Here is a 17357-nt window from a genome sequence, read left to right as displayed (position 1 = left end):
GTAGCAGATACTGTGTCGTACTAGAGAGTGTTATATTAATGAATGAATATTTTTATAACTACTGTGTGGTTCTCCTTTCATTTAACCAATACTATAAGGTTGCATTCTGGTAGAACAAGCTGCTTAACATTCCTTCAAGACTAAGCCTGATGGCTGCTTGCCACAGCTACCATTCGGATAGCTTTCCAAGGTTATCTTTGACCTCTTAAATCACCATAAGGGTTGTTTGGACTGGTAGAGGGTGCCCATTTCAATTATTGGACAGCATACACCAGGCCAACTTCTCACACTTCTCACTCCCTCACTTAGGCCTAGAAAGGGGTCTAGAGGATGGTCCTTGGCATCCTTTAGCCCTCATGCTGTTAGGACTGCGGTCACTGCACTGCTCAATCGGGACACAGGTGATACTGATGACCCACTGCCCAGATCAACCTGGAGAAATGATAGTTCCCCAGAGTAACACCCGCCAGTGGGGGCTCGTAAATTGCCTGATGTCCACTTGACCTACTGTGTGGCTACTCCTGTCTGCTCCCTCTTCCTGGAGAGACACTTCCAGGCAGGGACTTTCCCAAGGGTCACCCTCCTGGAGAGACAAAACACTAGTCCCCTGCCCATAAGAAGCTTCCGCCTCTCTCAGCAATCACTGACGCCTCCTTCCAGAGCAGTCTGACCGAGGCAGCCTTTAAATGCACCCACACGTCATCTGTCCCCTCACACCCCTACTCTGGGCACTGCAGCCGCCAGGCTGGCCCTGCCGACGCATCGCATCGTGCCACCCTCGCATTGCCTGGGAGAGCCTACTGTTCTCTCGCCCCCACTGCTGAAGGGGCTGGCACACAGAAGACATTCATCCTCACTGCTGTGAACTAGACAAAGCACGAGGCGGAGCGAGGACGGTTCAGATGCCCCCTTCGTGACGTGCCTGCCTTGCACACAGATTCCAGAGCGGAGTCGGGTTTGGACATGACGCGTTCAGTGCATCTGTTTGGCTCCTGTTGTTCTGAACTAAATAAGCCTAGTCTTCTTCAGCAAGTCTCCGTTTCTCTAATTGAACACCCCCTCACCCCCCCCCCCCACCCCCCATTTGCAAGCAGTAAACTGTTGTACACCTCGCCCTTATACCAGCATGCAGAATTGAAGACTTTAATGTAGACAAAGACATACTGGGGTGAATCCAGTGGCCCTGCAGAGATCTGCACGTCACTGCATCCCAGAGCAGCAATAGCCTCTCAGTCTAACAATGGATGCCAGATAATGATGACACCGGGGACGAGATTATCAGATCCTCAGGTCAGCAGTGGCGGAGACAAGAGGCTTCAACCAAACTGCTACACTTCTATATTTGAGATACATCGAAGTGTATGTGCAGCTAGGAACCTACACGCCCCCTTCTCATGGCCCCCTTCCAAGTCCCTATGTGTCCTCCTGCTTTCAATCGCGTTGGGACTTCCCCACGACCCTGCAGCCCTCTCTATGGTCACGAGGACACTGCATGGGCCCTCCCCCCACTTGAAAGAGTTTCTACGTTGCATCAGCCTGCGTGATTTCGCTTCCATTTTACCTGTTCTGCTTGTCGCCTGGCTTCTTTTTAGGTCTCGCGCAGCGAAGACCTTATGTCGCCCGTTTTCGGGAATGTGGACAGGAGAGGGTGCACGAGCGCAGAGCTGCTCAGTTTTGACCTCGTGAGCGCGCACGGCGCCGTGCCCCTCTCCTGCCTCATTCCCTTGTGCAAACACTCACTCACGCATGCGCACATACACACACTGCATACACACACACACACGCGCACACACGCACTTACACTTACACAGACACGCAGGCACCCAGACAGGCAACCCCCTCCTCCTCCCCCACAGTCACACACGCATACACACAGACTCCAAGACACACGCACGCTCACACACATACACAGCCCGCCGCCACGCGCGCGCCCACACATGCCCCCCCCCGCCCTCGCAGGCCAGCCACAAAGCGAAGCCCCACTCACCGGCAGCAGGACTCTTCTTCCATTCTTCGGCACCGGGGCGCAGGGTAGGCTCCTGCCTGCTCCGGTGCTGCAACCAATCGCGGCTCTTCCGTGGGAGGCGGGGTAGGCTCCCGCCCTCCTACTGCCTGTTTCCGGTTGTCGCGCCGGCCTGCCTGACTTCCTGGTCGCAGGCCGGCAGAGTGACGGCGGTGATTTGCGGTATTTATTTATTTAGTTATTTATGCATTTTTATATAGCGCGGACTTTACCCGAAGGCGGTATTTATTTATTTATGTATTTATGCATTTTTATATAGCGCGGACTTTACCCGAAGGCGGTATTTATTTATTCATGTATTTATTTCAAAATATTGCAATCTGATGTTTTTGCCAGGATAGTTCCACGAGACACAAGTTTACTTTTCAGCTTGTCATGTTTGTTCATAGATCACACACATAACACTCATCTCTTAATTGTTTTTTTCTGGCAGTGACCCAGTTGCTCTACACAAACATTCCATCACTGCCTCACAACATTCCTCTACCCTAGGGCATTACCATGCCTTATGCAACAAGCATTTGCAATGCAATAGGTCTCGCATTATTAAAGTTTGAATTATTGGTGTTGCATTATTTAGCAATGACAATAGCTCAAACTTTAATAATGCGAGACCTATTGCATTGCAAATGCTTGTTTGTCCATGTTGACAGTCGATTTCGGTCTGAACTTCTGGTTTCGCAGTGCTAAGGTGATCTGTGGTCACTCCTGTGCCGAACCCGTAATTGTCATTAGATGACACAAGTTTGTCGAATACCGACAATGGTGAGCTGAGGAGTCTGGTCCACAGGTGGTCCTTCCTGAAGTGGAAGCTGTTCCAGGTCACTTGAATTTCCCCACCTCCTGCCACATTCCCATGGTCCCTTTTTCGCTGATCACTTCTAGAGGGTGATTCAGTTATGTAGTTTCTGGCTTTCTTCGTTCTTCATGCTCGACTAGCACTTTTCTCTTATGATCTGGATGTCTTTTCATATTCTCCTTTTCTCTCCGATCTCTGTCTTGAACTTCAATGTCCCTTCTGGCTTTTTCTTGCCTCCCAACTGCCGACATCCATTACAGTAGCCGGCTGCACACCTTGCACGCGATCACAAGTTCAGATGCGCGCTTCCTGTGGAGATGTGCAGGGTGTTCCAGCATGCTCTGCGGGCTGCGTTGAGTGTCTGCTGAAGTGGTGCCCTGTCAACCTACACTTACAGGGCCTTCTTTGGTGTTGCCATGGATCTTTCAACCATGATATTCGCTTGAGGGCATGATGGCTTGATCCTTCGGTCTTTGAAGTCCAGATGTACCGCAAAGTCCAAAAAGCTTGCCCATTAAAAGTTGACCATCTCAGGAGCAACAATCTTTCTCAAGCCGCTGCAAACAGTAAGCACAGAGTTTATCCCCTTATGGGTTCTGTCGCCACCAAACTCCCTGCACCAGAAGTGAGGGCTTTTCGTACTGTAAACAGAGTATTTCTCTTGTGCTTAGTATATGGGTTTCCAATGTAAATAATTTAATAAATCCGTATTATTAAAGCTCGAACTACTCACCCTTTAAGGGTCTCAATGCGCTGAGGGCCGTCATGGAAATGAAGTGAGCCGCTGTTCGGAGTCACATGGTGCTGAGCTGAACTGCGCCCGGAGCCGGGGATCGAACAGTGAACCCTGTGCTCCGAAGTCAGCTGCCCTGATATCGCACCACACCTCTCCACTTGTACTTGCACGTCCAAGAGGCACTGATTCATGAATATTTGCAGGACAACCGATATTTAATTAAATCATTTTCATTTACATTTATTGTATGGAATTTTAAAGTCTGGCGACGGATAGATTTATTTGCTCCCCTCATCTTTTCTTACTAATTATTGAAAATATACAAAGAACGGGATTTAGGCCTTACCTCAGACGAGTAAATCTCCCTCAGCATGCTATGAACAATTTGATGTATCATCCTACCTCCTATGGTGTGCTTGTAATGTAATGCACGAGGGACTACTTTATATATAAAAGATAGATTCAAGGCTCACACATTCAAATATTCATAAAACATGCATTCTGTATGAACCATCATTATCATTTGATTAGCAATGCCAGTTCAAAGTTCCATTACCCGCTGCCCTTACCAGCAAAACACTACCGCCTCTATTACCATAACCGCGATTACAAGCACCAATTCTGCCATTGCCAATACCAATATTATCACAATTACTACCACCACTATTCCCAGCTCTACTACTATTGTTGCCACCACCATTACAGAACACCCCCACCATTACCACTACCTCCATTGTGTGTTTACGTGAGCGCATTCACTAAAAAAAAATGAGGATTGGATAAGCCAACAGGTCTGGCTTACAGCCGGGAAAGCAAGCCAACCGTGTTGGCTTTGCTCATGCTTGTCCATATGTGGATATCCTGACAATCTAGCTTTGGCCTCTTTACCCTATGTTGGACGTCACTTATTTATAGAGTCTCATCCCGTGTTTGTGTGGGGTGATAGCTGCAAAATCCACAGCCTTTTCATGCCTCTCCCTGAAGAATTTTACCCTAAGGACCAAAACCAACACAAAAACAAGATAACCTCTCCAGATAGCACAGGAATGGGTTCTGGGAACTTGAGTCTGCAGAGCATTCAAGTGTCCCAGTCCCATGTGCGAGTAGCTCATACAGTTCATTTATTTTGTTAGTGCATTCTGGGAATTGCAGTCCTATTGATCCCATTAAAAAAAAATAACACGGACTATAAGTACCAAAATGCAAAAAAAAAAACTAGAATGGATGAAAACTGGAAAACTTGAGTTGTTGGGCATAGCAAAAGGTTGTGTCTCCTTGAGAGCCTCTCTCCCCACCCAACCTCCCTCCCCAAACTGATGTCAGTGAAAGTACTTTATTCCTATGAAATACATCCGTTCTAAGAATACGTTTGATGGAGAGAGGCGGGAGGCTTTGAGTGCACGCGGCACTGGGGGCTCTCAGATAGCGTCCTAGTTTACGAGGATGTTACAGCTTTAGCATAGCAACTCCCTCCAGACCGCACTTCTCCTCCCCGCAGGACCCATCTCCCCCCTCGGTCACATGAGCCGTGTTTTCAAGGCCCTGGCGCTCCCCTGTGCCTGGGGTTCGTTCGTTCAGGCCTTCATTCTTCTCCGATATTGCCCGGAGTCCCGGATATTGCGAAGCTTTGAACGAAATAACATAAGTGCCAGTGACTCCTGCTTCGTGAACCGCAGGACTCTGAGAGCTCAAGGACCGGAAGGAGGGGCTGGGACTGAGAGCAGCAGCTGCAGATATATCCAGGGTCGGATTGGGATCACAATTCGGCCCGGGCACTGATGAAAAAAGTGGCCCACATTTAAGAGGCGTGGCCCATATTTAAGGGGCGTGGCCCACATTCAAGGGGTGTGCCCTTTCATGAAACACCATTTGCACAGACAAGGAATGAAAGTGGGAGGATACTGTTCTTGCACAGGACACAGGGCCAAGGTGACAATGACCTACATGCTGAGCAACTAAAAAGAATAGCAAGGCCCCTTTCTCTCACAAAATTATTCCAGCCCTCCCGCACAGGAGCACCTGAAAAGCAGCAAAGCCCCTGCTATTACTAACCTACTTAGCCCTCCCCAGACCTTCAGCTCAGGAGCACATGAACAGAGGTAAGGCCCCTGCAATTAGTAAATTAATCAGCCCTCCAGGCCTCAGGAAAATGTCCTGGCAGGGGAGCACAAAACACAGCTTTCTGGGTCATCCAAGGTAGCCAGGTAGCCAGGGGGAGGCTGAGGTGAAGCTGGAGCATGAGAAGTGCCTTCCCAGTGTGTTCTGGCAGTTTGAGTGTTTACCATTTACTGTAGTATTATCCTTGTACCTGTGTATGGTACCCTTTTGTAACTTGCACACGTCACTTTTCTCTGGTATCACACTGTATGCTACCTCTCACTTTTGTTTGCTTTAGATACTTGCACAAGTACCACCATTTCCTACGTAACGTTTGTTCTTGTGCTGGAGTTTCTGCCATTTATTGCAGTATTATACCTCTACTTGTACTTTGTACGCTTTTGTAACCTGCATACATATCACTTTTTCCTCCTGTAATGTACCGATTGCTACCTCATGTATTTTGGTTGCTCACTATTGTCACTTTTGATTCATGTAACTTAACGTTTGCTTTTGTAATTTGTCCACTTGTAATTTTTCTCCTCATGTATTATTGCTGTTCCTAGTGTGAAGCGCTCTGACACCTTCGGGTAAAGTCCGCGCTATATAAAATCGCATAAATAAATAAATAAAATAAAAAAATTCCAAACATCACCTGGCCCCCACAGCAAGACCCATTCTTCCTCGCCCACTATGCCCTGAATGTGAAGGGCTGTGGGCGAGGTGTTAAGACTAACACCGTTTCTGGGCTGCATGGGCCCCAGGGGGGCCGAGGTGAAAATTTCTCAAAGGCCTGAGAAACACCTGGCCCCCAGGGAGGCCGATTCTTGCAAACAATCACCCCTCCCCAGCCCAGCCTCAGCTTGATTGCTTGGCAGGGCAGGGGTGAAGGAGAGGCCACAGCTGACAATCGCTGTCCGGCCGCACAGCGAGGCTGCTTCATTTTCTCTGTCTGTCTCCGTGCACTCTGTGGGCCGTTTTTTTTTCTCCCCTTTCCTAGTCCACTCTCTGTGGACTGGGACAGGGGAGAAATAAACGGCCCACAGAGGGCACTGAGGCACCGGCCCTTCGGCCCATGCCCGAATGCCCGCCTTGCCAATCCGCCCCTGGATATATCAGCCTCACACAGCTCTCAGCTGGGCCTCCTCGGGGCGCACGCGGACATGCACCCGCGGTGGGACCGGCACAGGTATACGGTAAACCACTGCTGGTAGACCGCTCTCCACGCAGCTCTCAGCTGGGCCTTGAGGCGCATGCGCACATGCACATCCAGTGGGCCTGGAATGGGCATACCACCGCTGACAAGCATTGATTCGATGTCTTTGTTCAGACAATGTACTCATTAACTCTGCTTTGACAACATTTTTAACAATAGTATGGAAAAAATTAGAACAACATGACGTTGGAATTAACTCTTAACATATGAATTTGTTTTATTAGAAGCAGTTTTAATAACGAATGTATATAATTCTAAAGATTTACTGTTATTTAAAATGCAATTTTTATGATGTATTATAATTCAGATGTACCTAATTGGAGAATTTGTGTTTTTGTAAAGATTTTAATTATAATCCAGTTCCAATATGAACTTGGACTCAAGCTGCCATAACAACTTCTCCCTGTTGCCTCCTCTCCTCAACGCTGGCACTGCACCTACTACAAAATATTTCAAACTATTAAAGTTGTTATTTTGTACCAGTTTGAAATGGCGTGCCACTAGATATGTGAGGGCTGAGTTTTATATGGCCCTTAGAAGTTGTAAGATTCTGGAATGCACATGTAGTTTCGTGCTGCCCACATAACGGAGGCCATACATGCATTAAAGAACATACACAGCACTGCTGGTGGACAGCTCTCCACAGCACACATCCCTTCCCGCTCTGCCCGATGACAGCACAAACATACCCAGGAAATTGAACTCAGACCCCAAACTTGGAGCCCTGAGACCGCAATAAAAGATCAGAGACTGCGAACCTGCAGGCAGAGGGGCCGGAGGTCAGCAGGACTCTGCAGCTTCTGGGAGCACTTATGGGTTAGTTGTGAGGCAGTCTAGAACCCCTTGAGGGTAGGTCAATGACCCCTTGAGGGTAGGTCAATGACCCCTTGAGGGTAGGTCAATGAACCCTCTCGGGTGTGAGAGGAGGGTTGCTCCTAGGAATCACCATTAAAGTAGCATGCAACTCCCACAGCCTCAAAGGGTGGGTGCTCTCTTTTATTCTAAAACCTGAGTGGACCCATCTAAGAGGGTACCAGGAAATTTCAGAACAGACTCCCCCCCACACACACAAGGGGCATATAATTGGCTTTGTAGATGTATCCTTCAGCGCACATTCACCTCTGAGAGCTATCCTCCACAGAAATGATCCAGACCACAGAGTGAAACCGTAGAGCGATCTGGTGGTAGGGTCTAGAGTATTGGTGTATGGTCCGCTCTCCAGGCTTTAATGACTCTACATAACCCTTATTTCTCTCCTGCCCAGTCCATCGATTTCGAGGGTTTCAAGATGTTCATGAGGACATACCTGGAAGCAGACGAGATCTCAGATGAGCTCTGTAAGCGGCTCTTCATGTCTTTCCAGACGGAGTCCAGCCAGGCCCGCCAGCCGGCAGACATCAGCAAAGAACCAGGTGAGGGGTCAGCCTACATCTGGGGTTAAAACTGCGGCCCACCCGCGTCGGGTCTGCATGTCACAGGGCTGAGAGAATGGAAGTAACATGGCATGCAAAATAACATTTTATGTGGGAGTGCCCAGCGTTTGTCCATATCAGATTCTCAGGATAATCACTGATTGTCTAAATAATTATTGTTTATAAATTAATCTCATGTGGAATTCCTGGAAATAGGCCCTCTTCGACCACCTTCTGACACCTCTGATTATAAGGTTTTCAAAGTGCCTGAGTCATCAAGACGCTTTCAAGGCCTGGATGGTCCAATGACAGTTGGTTTCCAAAGCAAACATCTATATTATCCATTTGAATTCGTTCATGAAGTACCTTTCTCAACGTGTTTAAATGGTCAGGGCCAGGAGGGCCCATCAAAATCTGTTTTAGGGTTTGACATGGGTAATGCTTGCGTTGTGCTTACTTTTATTTGTTGCCGCTTGGGCAACCTCTTATTTTGCAGACAAGAACCTGGTGGTCAGCCTGGATGACGTGTCCTGCTACTTCTCTCTACTGGAAGGTGGCCGGGCAGAGGATAAACTGCAATGTAGGTACTATTCAAAAACTCTGTGCATAGCAAAGATAATTCTGTATATCTCCTTTAACCGAAAAGTATCCACATTTCTGCTTAAAATATACTGCGTTTTTGCAGCAGATATATTTTAAGAGATTGTCGGACAGAAATATTACAAGTCTCATGGAAAGAAAAGGATATTCCCTCCTATTTATGTTCCATCTGCAGAATGGTTGGGCTCCACTCACCACTAAAATCTTACAATGATACCCCATAAAACAAAACTTGTTAAAACTGAGGGGTAGGGCGGGACAGAGAATGTGGAGGCATAAGAGAGGGAGCTCAGAAAGAAGGTGTGTGTAGTGCCTGCACTAAGAGTCTTTCGGAGCATGGTACCTTCCAGAATTAAGACTCCTATAGAAACTGGGCTCATGCACACTTTCAAGGTTAAGATTGTAAGACCTCTCCTAGCCATACCAACGCTCTCCAGAGCTTTGATCTTGCTTAAAACAAGCCTCGCCAATGACCTCACTATATCTAACCACTAGCCCCACTCATGCTCTGATGGGTGATGTAGGCTGTGCCTGGAGGGCTAAAGGAGCCATGCCCACCTCTTCACCCACGCACTGTAGCCGATTGAGGCTGTCTGGACCTGATGCAGGCCTGTGTTTGGCGCCTTTGGGAATAGTCTGCATGGTCCTTTCCTCCATTTCTCCCTGAGCTAACGTTGTTTTCTTCTGTTGGAAGAGGGCAATGGGTTAAATACTCCGGGCTCACCAAGGTTTTTTTTTTTTTACAATTTAAATTAAAAAAAAACTTTTTGTGTATATCTTTTCATAAACAATTAAACACAAGTCCCACATAAATGTACATATAATAAACGTCAAGCTTGATTAAAAATAATATCTACATCATGTATTACATCACATAGCTAGAAGATGGTATGCAACAATGATAATGAAACCATTGGCAAAGCCAATAGGTCTGAGTTTAATCTGCGAACACAGGGCGCATTAGCCACTTGGAGCCAGACACATGCAAGGGATCTTGCAGGAGTGGACAGTGAGGACCACAGTGGTAAAGTAGTCCTGCATGCAGTTTAATCCCAGCCCTCGGGGCGGGGGAGGGGTGTGGGGGGGGGTAAAAAAATCAGGAGCATTTGGTGAGAGATGACTCCTCCACTGGACTGAGGCAAGACATGATTGACAAAATCTCAAGCCAATGGTTGAATGGATGAGTCAAAGAAAGCCAGTGGATGAAAGGGGTCGCCCCAAAGCCCACTCCTTGTATATTGCGAGCACTAGGTCTCTTTGGTAACTGGGCGTTAAAACCCAGGCTCTAAAATGGTTAACAACAGTTTCCAGAGAGACCTGCCATTTGTATAAGCTTGTTTGGTAAAGGAAGCCCAAAGAGTCAGCAACTGTGTCTGGTGGCTCAGTGGACACATGTATCATCTGCAGTGACCTGTGTTTGACCCCTTGGTCAAAGGTTCAAATCCTGGTGGGTCCACTCAGCCTTTCATCCTTCCAAGGTCAATACAGTGAGTGCCATTGTATTGGGTAGTAATAAACATCTCTTATTCAGTATGAACATACCCTTCTAGATGACAGTGCACTTTACGAAAACACATATCATGTTATGAGTGCATTATGTGCAAAAGGGGTGAGGTGAAGTATTACAATGTAAAGGACATTAAGAAACGTTTGTTTGGTAAAGCTAATCTTTAGTGCTTTCTTAGTAAAATAACTTAATAGAACATACAACACAAATATAGTAAATCATTAACACATGTTAAAAATACAGCAAACTATAAAAAGTGGTTAACATAGTTAATATCCATCACATTCCATAGCAAGATTACTGACCACGGCAGCCTATCTGGCATTAGCTATACTCTTATTTGTTATTACATGTATTAAATAAACAAAAACATATTTCAAAAGGTAATCAAATAAAAATAAAAACAATACAAATTCTGTGTAACCAATGTGCCAGTTTTCAAGCACAGTCCTTCTAAAAAAGTAAAAAAGAAATAAAATAAAAAATTAGTCGTCAGTTGCCCCCGTAAAGTTTACTATTACAAAGATCATACCATTTTAACCAGCACTATCTTAACCATAAGAATCAACCACGTTAACATGCCTGCTTGAGAGAAAAGGAAAGCCAGGTTTTTCGAACATGATCACATCTAGCTTAGAGGTCGACCAGAAATGTTGTGGGTCTGAGAGTTCATTGGCACTGAATGGAGTGAAATTCCTAAAATAGAAAATGTGGTTTCAAAAGAGGAACAGCATATTAGCAGTGCCAGGCAGGAAGTATGAGGGGGACTCCTTTTCACTCCACATCATGCCCCTGATAGGGACAGTTTGTGTGACTGAGAATCCATCGTACAGTGCACAGTTAAAAGTACAACATTGAAAAAGCTCTTGGAAGAGAAAAAGAAGGTCAGCAATGGCAGGGGGTAGATGCTTCCCACCCTAAATTCCAGAGAGGACTTGCTTCTTTGTTATCAGAGAGACTTGTTGCTGTCTTCATATCTTATCTTTATTGTTGTGGTCTTTATTCTCTGATCATTTTCTCCTTGTGGTATATAATACTTATCTATTTTTGTGGTCTCTAATCTCTACTCTTCATCTCTTTGTGGTCTCTAATCTCTGCTCTGCTTCTGTTTGTAGTCTATAATCCTTCTCTTCATCTCTTCTCACTGTGGACTCTAATCTCAATTTACCTTCTCCATGGCACTTCTAATCTCTACTTGCTTTCTTCCTGTGTTCTCCAGTCTCTTCTTCTCCCTGTGGTCTCTCATCGCTTCTTTTCTTCTCCTTTTGGTCTCTTATTACTGTGTGTCGTATCCATATGATCTCTAATCTCTGCTTGATTTCTCCTGGTGCTCTCCAAGCTTTGTTTGTCTCATCATTGCAGTCTCTAATTCCTGCTTACCTTCTCCTTACATTCTCCACTTTCTTCTACCATTCTCTTTCTGGTCTGTAAAATGTTATCTTCTTCTCCTTTTAGTATCTAACCTCTGATCTTCATATCTCTGTAGATTTTGATCTCTGTTGAACTTTTTGTGGCCTTTAAACTGGTATTCTTTTCTATTTATAACGTCTACTCTATGCTCACCCTCTGTTTCTGGCCACTGATTTCTACTCCTCTTTACCTTGTGGTGGTCAATCTCTGTTTACTCTCTCCTTGTGTTCTCTAATTTCTTCTCTGAATTCTCGTTGTGGTCTGCAATCTCTTATCGTGTTCTGCTTCTCGAGTCTCATCTCTGATCATCTTTTCTTTGTGGTCTCTAATCTGTGTTTGGCTTCTCGATGTTGGTTGTAATCTCATATCTCCATCTCACTGTTTTGTGGAATGCCTGCTTCCTTTTCCGTGTAGTATATAATCTCTTCTTTTCTTCTCGTTGTGGTCTCTAATATCAGCTCATCTTCATGTACTCTCTATTCTCAACTTGTCTTCTCTTTGTGATTTCTAAACCCTGCTTGTCTAATCCGTGTGGCCTGTAGTCAGTGCTCACCTTCTAACTGTGATCACAAATATGTGCTCATGCTAGCGGCCATCTTTGGTGGGGCTGACGACGCCAGGCGTTCTGCGCGGTCTAGTCTCTCAGGCTGGACGCACATTTAAGCGAGCCATGCTGACGCGCAGCGTCATCGCGCAGCGCGGTCGCCGGATTTCCGCCGGAGTTACGCCTGAGTTCAGCCCGTCTGCGCCCGTCCGCGCTGAGGACGGGCTGCAGGACGGGCTGTCCTTTGTCAACTTGTCCTCAGGTATGTCAACTCGGGACGGCCGCGTATATTATTCTTCTGCGACACTCCATTCACTGCGACCCTCTTCCCCCACTTCTTGTACCTTATGCTTTTTGCCTCGTCATTACTTTTCATGTGCTGGTTGTGGCTTCTCTACTGGCAAAATGCAGCTCTCTAAGACACAACAGTATGTAAAGCACTATAGGGGAAAAAGGAAGCCTACTAAGGGTTGTATTTCTTTCCCTTCTTCGCTCCATTTTTGGAGCTTAAATTGTAGATCGCTTCCTAAGAATAAATTAAACATTTTCGATTTCATAACTGAGGAATCCCCTGATGCTTTGTTTCTGACCGAGACCTGGATACACGCCAGTTCGGGTCCGGACATTGCTGCAGCTATCCCTCCTAACTATGTTGTGTTGCATCAGGATAGACCCTCAGGTAAAGGGGGTGGAATTGCAATTATCTATAAATCCACCTACCAATGCAAACTGGAATTATTACATCTTCCAGGTAGTGAGGCTGCATTGTTCAAACTTATGATCAATCCTCGATTGACGCTTTCCGGCCTGTTAATTTATCGGCCGCCCGGGAATGCTGCTTCTTGGATCTCCTCACTTGTTGATTGTCTATCAGCAATACTTCTGAAATCGAATAACTTCACCATTCTTGGTGACTTAAACATCCATTTAGATGATGTTAACAATCCCCTTAATAAATCTTTTCTCTCTGATCTTGAGGTTTTTAACCTCAAACTTTGCAATTCCGGAGCTACTCATCTTGCTGGTCACCTTCTTGATCCAGTTATTTCTACTCTCTCATTTGACTGCACTCACTTGGCGCGCCCGCTCGTTTGGTCTGATCACTATGCGATACATTTCGTGCTACCACCTGGTCTTTACTCAGCCAGTGTTTATGTGGAGGAAATCAAATCATCCTATCGCTGGGACAGGCTTAATATAGCTGCTTTTAATCTGCGTCTGATGAGACAATTCCATCCCTCACTAATATTGAGCAGAATCTTAATGCTCCCATTTCTGGGTGGCTAACAGATGCAGTGTCTGCTCTCGTCCCTCGTTCTGGCAGTAAATATAGATCCTTGCGCCCTCCAGCACCTTGGTACTCGGATGAGTTAAAAACCCTACGTGCTAAATGTAAAGCCCTGGAGAGGAAGTGGAGGATGTCTTACTCCGCTTCTTCTAAAGTGATTTACAAAGATGAGCTAAAACTTTATCATGCAAACTGCAAACGTGCCAAGGCCTCTTACATCACCTCTACAATTACCTCAGTGCAGAATTGTCCTCGGACTCTTTTTGCTACTGTTAAGAAACTCACAGGTGCTGACACCACTCCTGCGCTACCGGCTCTAGATGGTACACATTGCAATGCTATTGCAGATTTTTTCATATCTAAGGTTAAGGGCATCTATCAATCCTTGGCCTCCCTTCAATCACCAATTGATTTTTCCCTACCCGGCTTTCTTTGCAATGCCTCTGTCTCTCCTACTGAGTTCCTTCACAACTGGATACCATTTGATGACTCGTCCTTCCTGTCGTGCTTAAAAAGCATCAGGTCAGGCTCTCCTCGGGACCCAGTCCCTATGAAGATATTGAAACAACTTGACCTTGAACCACGGAGATTCCTAATGAGGTTACTTAACATCTCCCTTAGTGAATCTCGGGTTGAACAGGATTGGAAACACGCCATGGTCGTTCCCCTACTAAAAAAATCTGGTGCTGCCATCACAAATCTTGCCAACTTTAGGCCTATATCCCTGCTGCCAGCCTGTTCCAAAATACTGGAACGCCATGTCAATACCCAGCTTAATGAGTTTGTTGAAAACATGGGATATCTTCATCCATCCCAATCAGGCTTTCGCGCTAATTATTCCACCGAATCCGCACTCCTTGGGGTGATCGAGCGACTCCGACACGGTATCGATAGCGGTGAGACCTTTGCGCTTATCCTTCTTGATTTAAGCGCTGCTTTCGATACCGTGTCTCATTCCATCCTACTGGAGTCCCTCCGCTCCCTTGTTGTTGCTGGACCAGCGCTTGCCTGGGTGGCCTCATTTCTTAATGAGCGCACATTTCAGGTTTTTTCAAACAAAGCTGAATCTGCGATTCATTCATCTGCTCACGGCGTCCCTCAAGGGTCCATATTGAGCCCTTTGTTGTTCAATATTTACATCAGACCACTTGCTTCTATCGTAGAGGACGCCGGTCTGTCCATATACTCATATGCAGACGACACGCAGATTGTGTTTTCTCTGTCTAGCAGCAGGGCTCAGGACACTTCTGCCCTAAAAACCGGCCTTTCTCGCGTTGCAGCTTGGATGCAAGTCAATCTGCTGAAGCTCAACGGAGAAAAGACTGAGGTTATCATACTAGGCAAACATAAAGATATGTGGGGCTCTAGACACTGGCCCAGTGACATGGGTCCGCTACCTATCCCCGTGCCTGTTGCTCGTAACCTCGGTTTCCTAATCGACGAGAAACTCTCGATGAGACAGCAGGCAACTAAGGTTGCTGCAATCTGTTTTAATACCTTACGCTGGTTGCAGAAGATAATATGGATGTTGCCTGAGTCCACTCGAAGAACTGTCGTTCAGGCCCTTGTGATGTCCCGTATCGACTACGGCAATGTGCTTTATCTAGGAGCTGATAAAGCTACAATAAATAAACTCCAGGTTGTACAGAACTCAGCCGCCCGCCTTCTGTGCAATGTTCCACGGAGAACGTCCGCAATGCAAGCCTTGCGTGACCTTCACTGGTTAAAAATTTCTGATCGTGTGGTCTTTAAAACTTTGTGTCTCCTGTTTAAGATTCGTCAGGGTTCTGCTCCCATTTACCTGCACAATCTTGTCCAGCCATATCAGCCCAGTCGCTCTCTTAGGTCATCTAACAATGGCAATTTCGCGATTCCAAGAATCCGACTGGCAAAAATGGGAGGCCGTTCATTCGCACACTTAGGACCGAAGATGTGGAATGCTCTCCCGCTGGCTTTAAAAACAGAAACTAATCTTCTGGTTTTCCGTAAAAAATTGAAGACTTTTCTGTTTTGAGTTTTTAGTTCTGTCCCTTTTTCTCTTCTCTCTCAGCAATTGCTTGTCTTCTTCTCTAGTCTGTCCCTGGCGCCGGGAAACCCATTGCGGGTAGCTGTGCGCAATACAAATTCAATAAATAAATAAATGCTTTTGTGTTTAATAATCTCTGATTTTTGTTGCATTCTCTTCTTTTCTTTTCTTTTCTTATTGGTCTACAATTTCTTTGCTTCGCGTGTATGCGGCCTTTTATTATAGTCGCCTTGTGGTTCTGATCACTGCTCAGCTCTCCTTGAGGTCTTGAATCTCTGTTAGTTTGCGCCTTTTGGTCTCTTGCTTCTTTTCTGCTTGTCTCTAATTTTGCCCCATCTTTTCCCTTTAGTCGCTCATCTCTGTGTGCCTTCTACTGGTTTATTTAATATCTGCCTATCTTCTCATTTTTAGGTCGAACATTCGAGACTCTTGTATATAATTTAGTATGTACTTATGTGTATGTAATTTGTGGACTCTGGAGATCAGCCCTAGGACTGGTCTGCTTCCGCTTAGGGACTTTTTTTCTGTTCATCTGCCTCTATTTAACTGTCTTGATTAAAAACGACCAGCAGAGGTCGGTAAAATTCCAAAATTGCTTTCTGCTGTGGGACTTTCCTTTTTTAAATATTTCTGGCAACTGCCTCTATTTAACTTTCTCTATAGAAAACGACCAACAGAGGTCAGTAAAATACCAGAATCACTTTAGCACCCATAGACAATACTATTTTTTTCAAATCTTGTATTTTCAGTGATATGACCACTGTATACCCAGATTTTATATTAAAAAGAGAGCTTTGGACTATACCATTTCCTGTTGAAAGGCAATATTTCTCTCCATGTGTTCCCATACCTGGCGTGTCACGTAGTTTTGTGCTTACTTTCCCTCCATGTTAAAGAACAGTAGATATTTCAGCACACAGGCTAATGTGCTGCATAGCTAAATACATATAAGGTCCCAATGGCGAGATCAATTGCATTGCAAATGCTTGTTTAACCCTGTTCTCTTTTCTCTGATTTCTGCTTGTGTGTTACGTTAACTCCAAATTCCTGGTCGTCTTTTCCTCAAGGTTTATAATATCTCTTCACCTTATTCTGATTGTTAATATCTGTTTGTCGTCTTCTTGTAGGCTCTAATGTCTGCTCCCCCTTTTCAGTCGAGTAATATGTGCCGTAACCCCCTCTTTTATTTATTTTTTTTTAGAGTTTTTTATAGGGTGATCTAGACCCGAAGATATCGGGTATCAGAGCGCGTTACATAGCACCAGTATCGTTACACAAGGGCACATTAATTTTTTGTTAGGCACAGGGAGATTAAGTGATTTGCCTAGAATCAGGCCCGGACTGGCCATTGCGGGCACCGGGCAAACCCCCGGTGCTCCACAAGGGTGGGGGCCGGTTTTGGGCCCTGGGGGCCGTTTTTGTTACAGGACCGTTTTTGCAGCCCTGTAACAAAATCGGCCGAAAACCGGCCTCGCCAAAGAGCTCGGTCGCACCCCCAGGGGGCCGGCCGAGCACTTTGCCAGGGCCGGTTTTGGTTCTCAGTCCGGCCCTGCCTAGAATCACAGAATGTTGAGCGTCGTTGCCGAGACTCGAACCCGGTTCCGCTGTCTCGACGTCGACTGCTCTAGCTGTAAGGCTACATCCTCTCATCCTCTCTTGTTTTCTATATGTGGTCTGTAATACCATATTTCTTCTGTTT

At 45.9% G+C, this 17357-nt stretch overlaps 1 protein-coding gene across 4 annotated transcripts in view; it reads left to right on the top strand.

Annotated features, from left to right (window-relative positions):
• Nucleotides 1-17357, top strand: part of DGKA (diacylglycerol kinase alpha) — a 387021-nt gene that overhangs the window by 205049 nt on the left and 164615 nt on the right. For all 4 annotated transcript variants that reach the window (XM_078686412.1, XM_078686395.1, XM_078686404.1 and 1 more), the window contains 2 exons: nt 8136-8283; nt 8780-8863. In XM_078686412.1, the coding sequence (XP_078542538.1) occupies nt 8136-8283; nt 8780-8863 (232 nt within the window). The remainder of the gene's footprint in view (nt 1-8135; nt 8284-8779; nt 8864-17357) is intronic.

Source organism: Lissotriton helveticus, chromosome 1_1 (assembly GCF_964261635.1).
Source record: "Lissotriton helveticus chromosome 1_1, aLisHel1.1, whole genome shotgun sequence".
Lineage (NCBI taxonomy): Eukaryota > Metazoa > Chordata > Amphibia > Caudata > Salamandridae > Lissotriton > Lissotriton helveticus.
The sequence above is the reverse complement of the archived record's forward strand: the minus strand, read 5'-3'. Positions and strand labels throughout refer to the sequence as shown.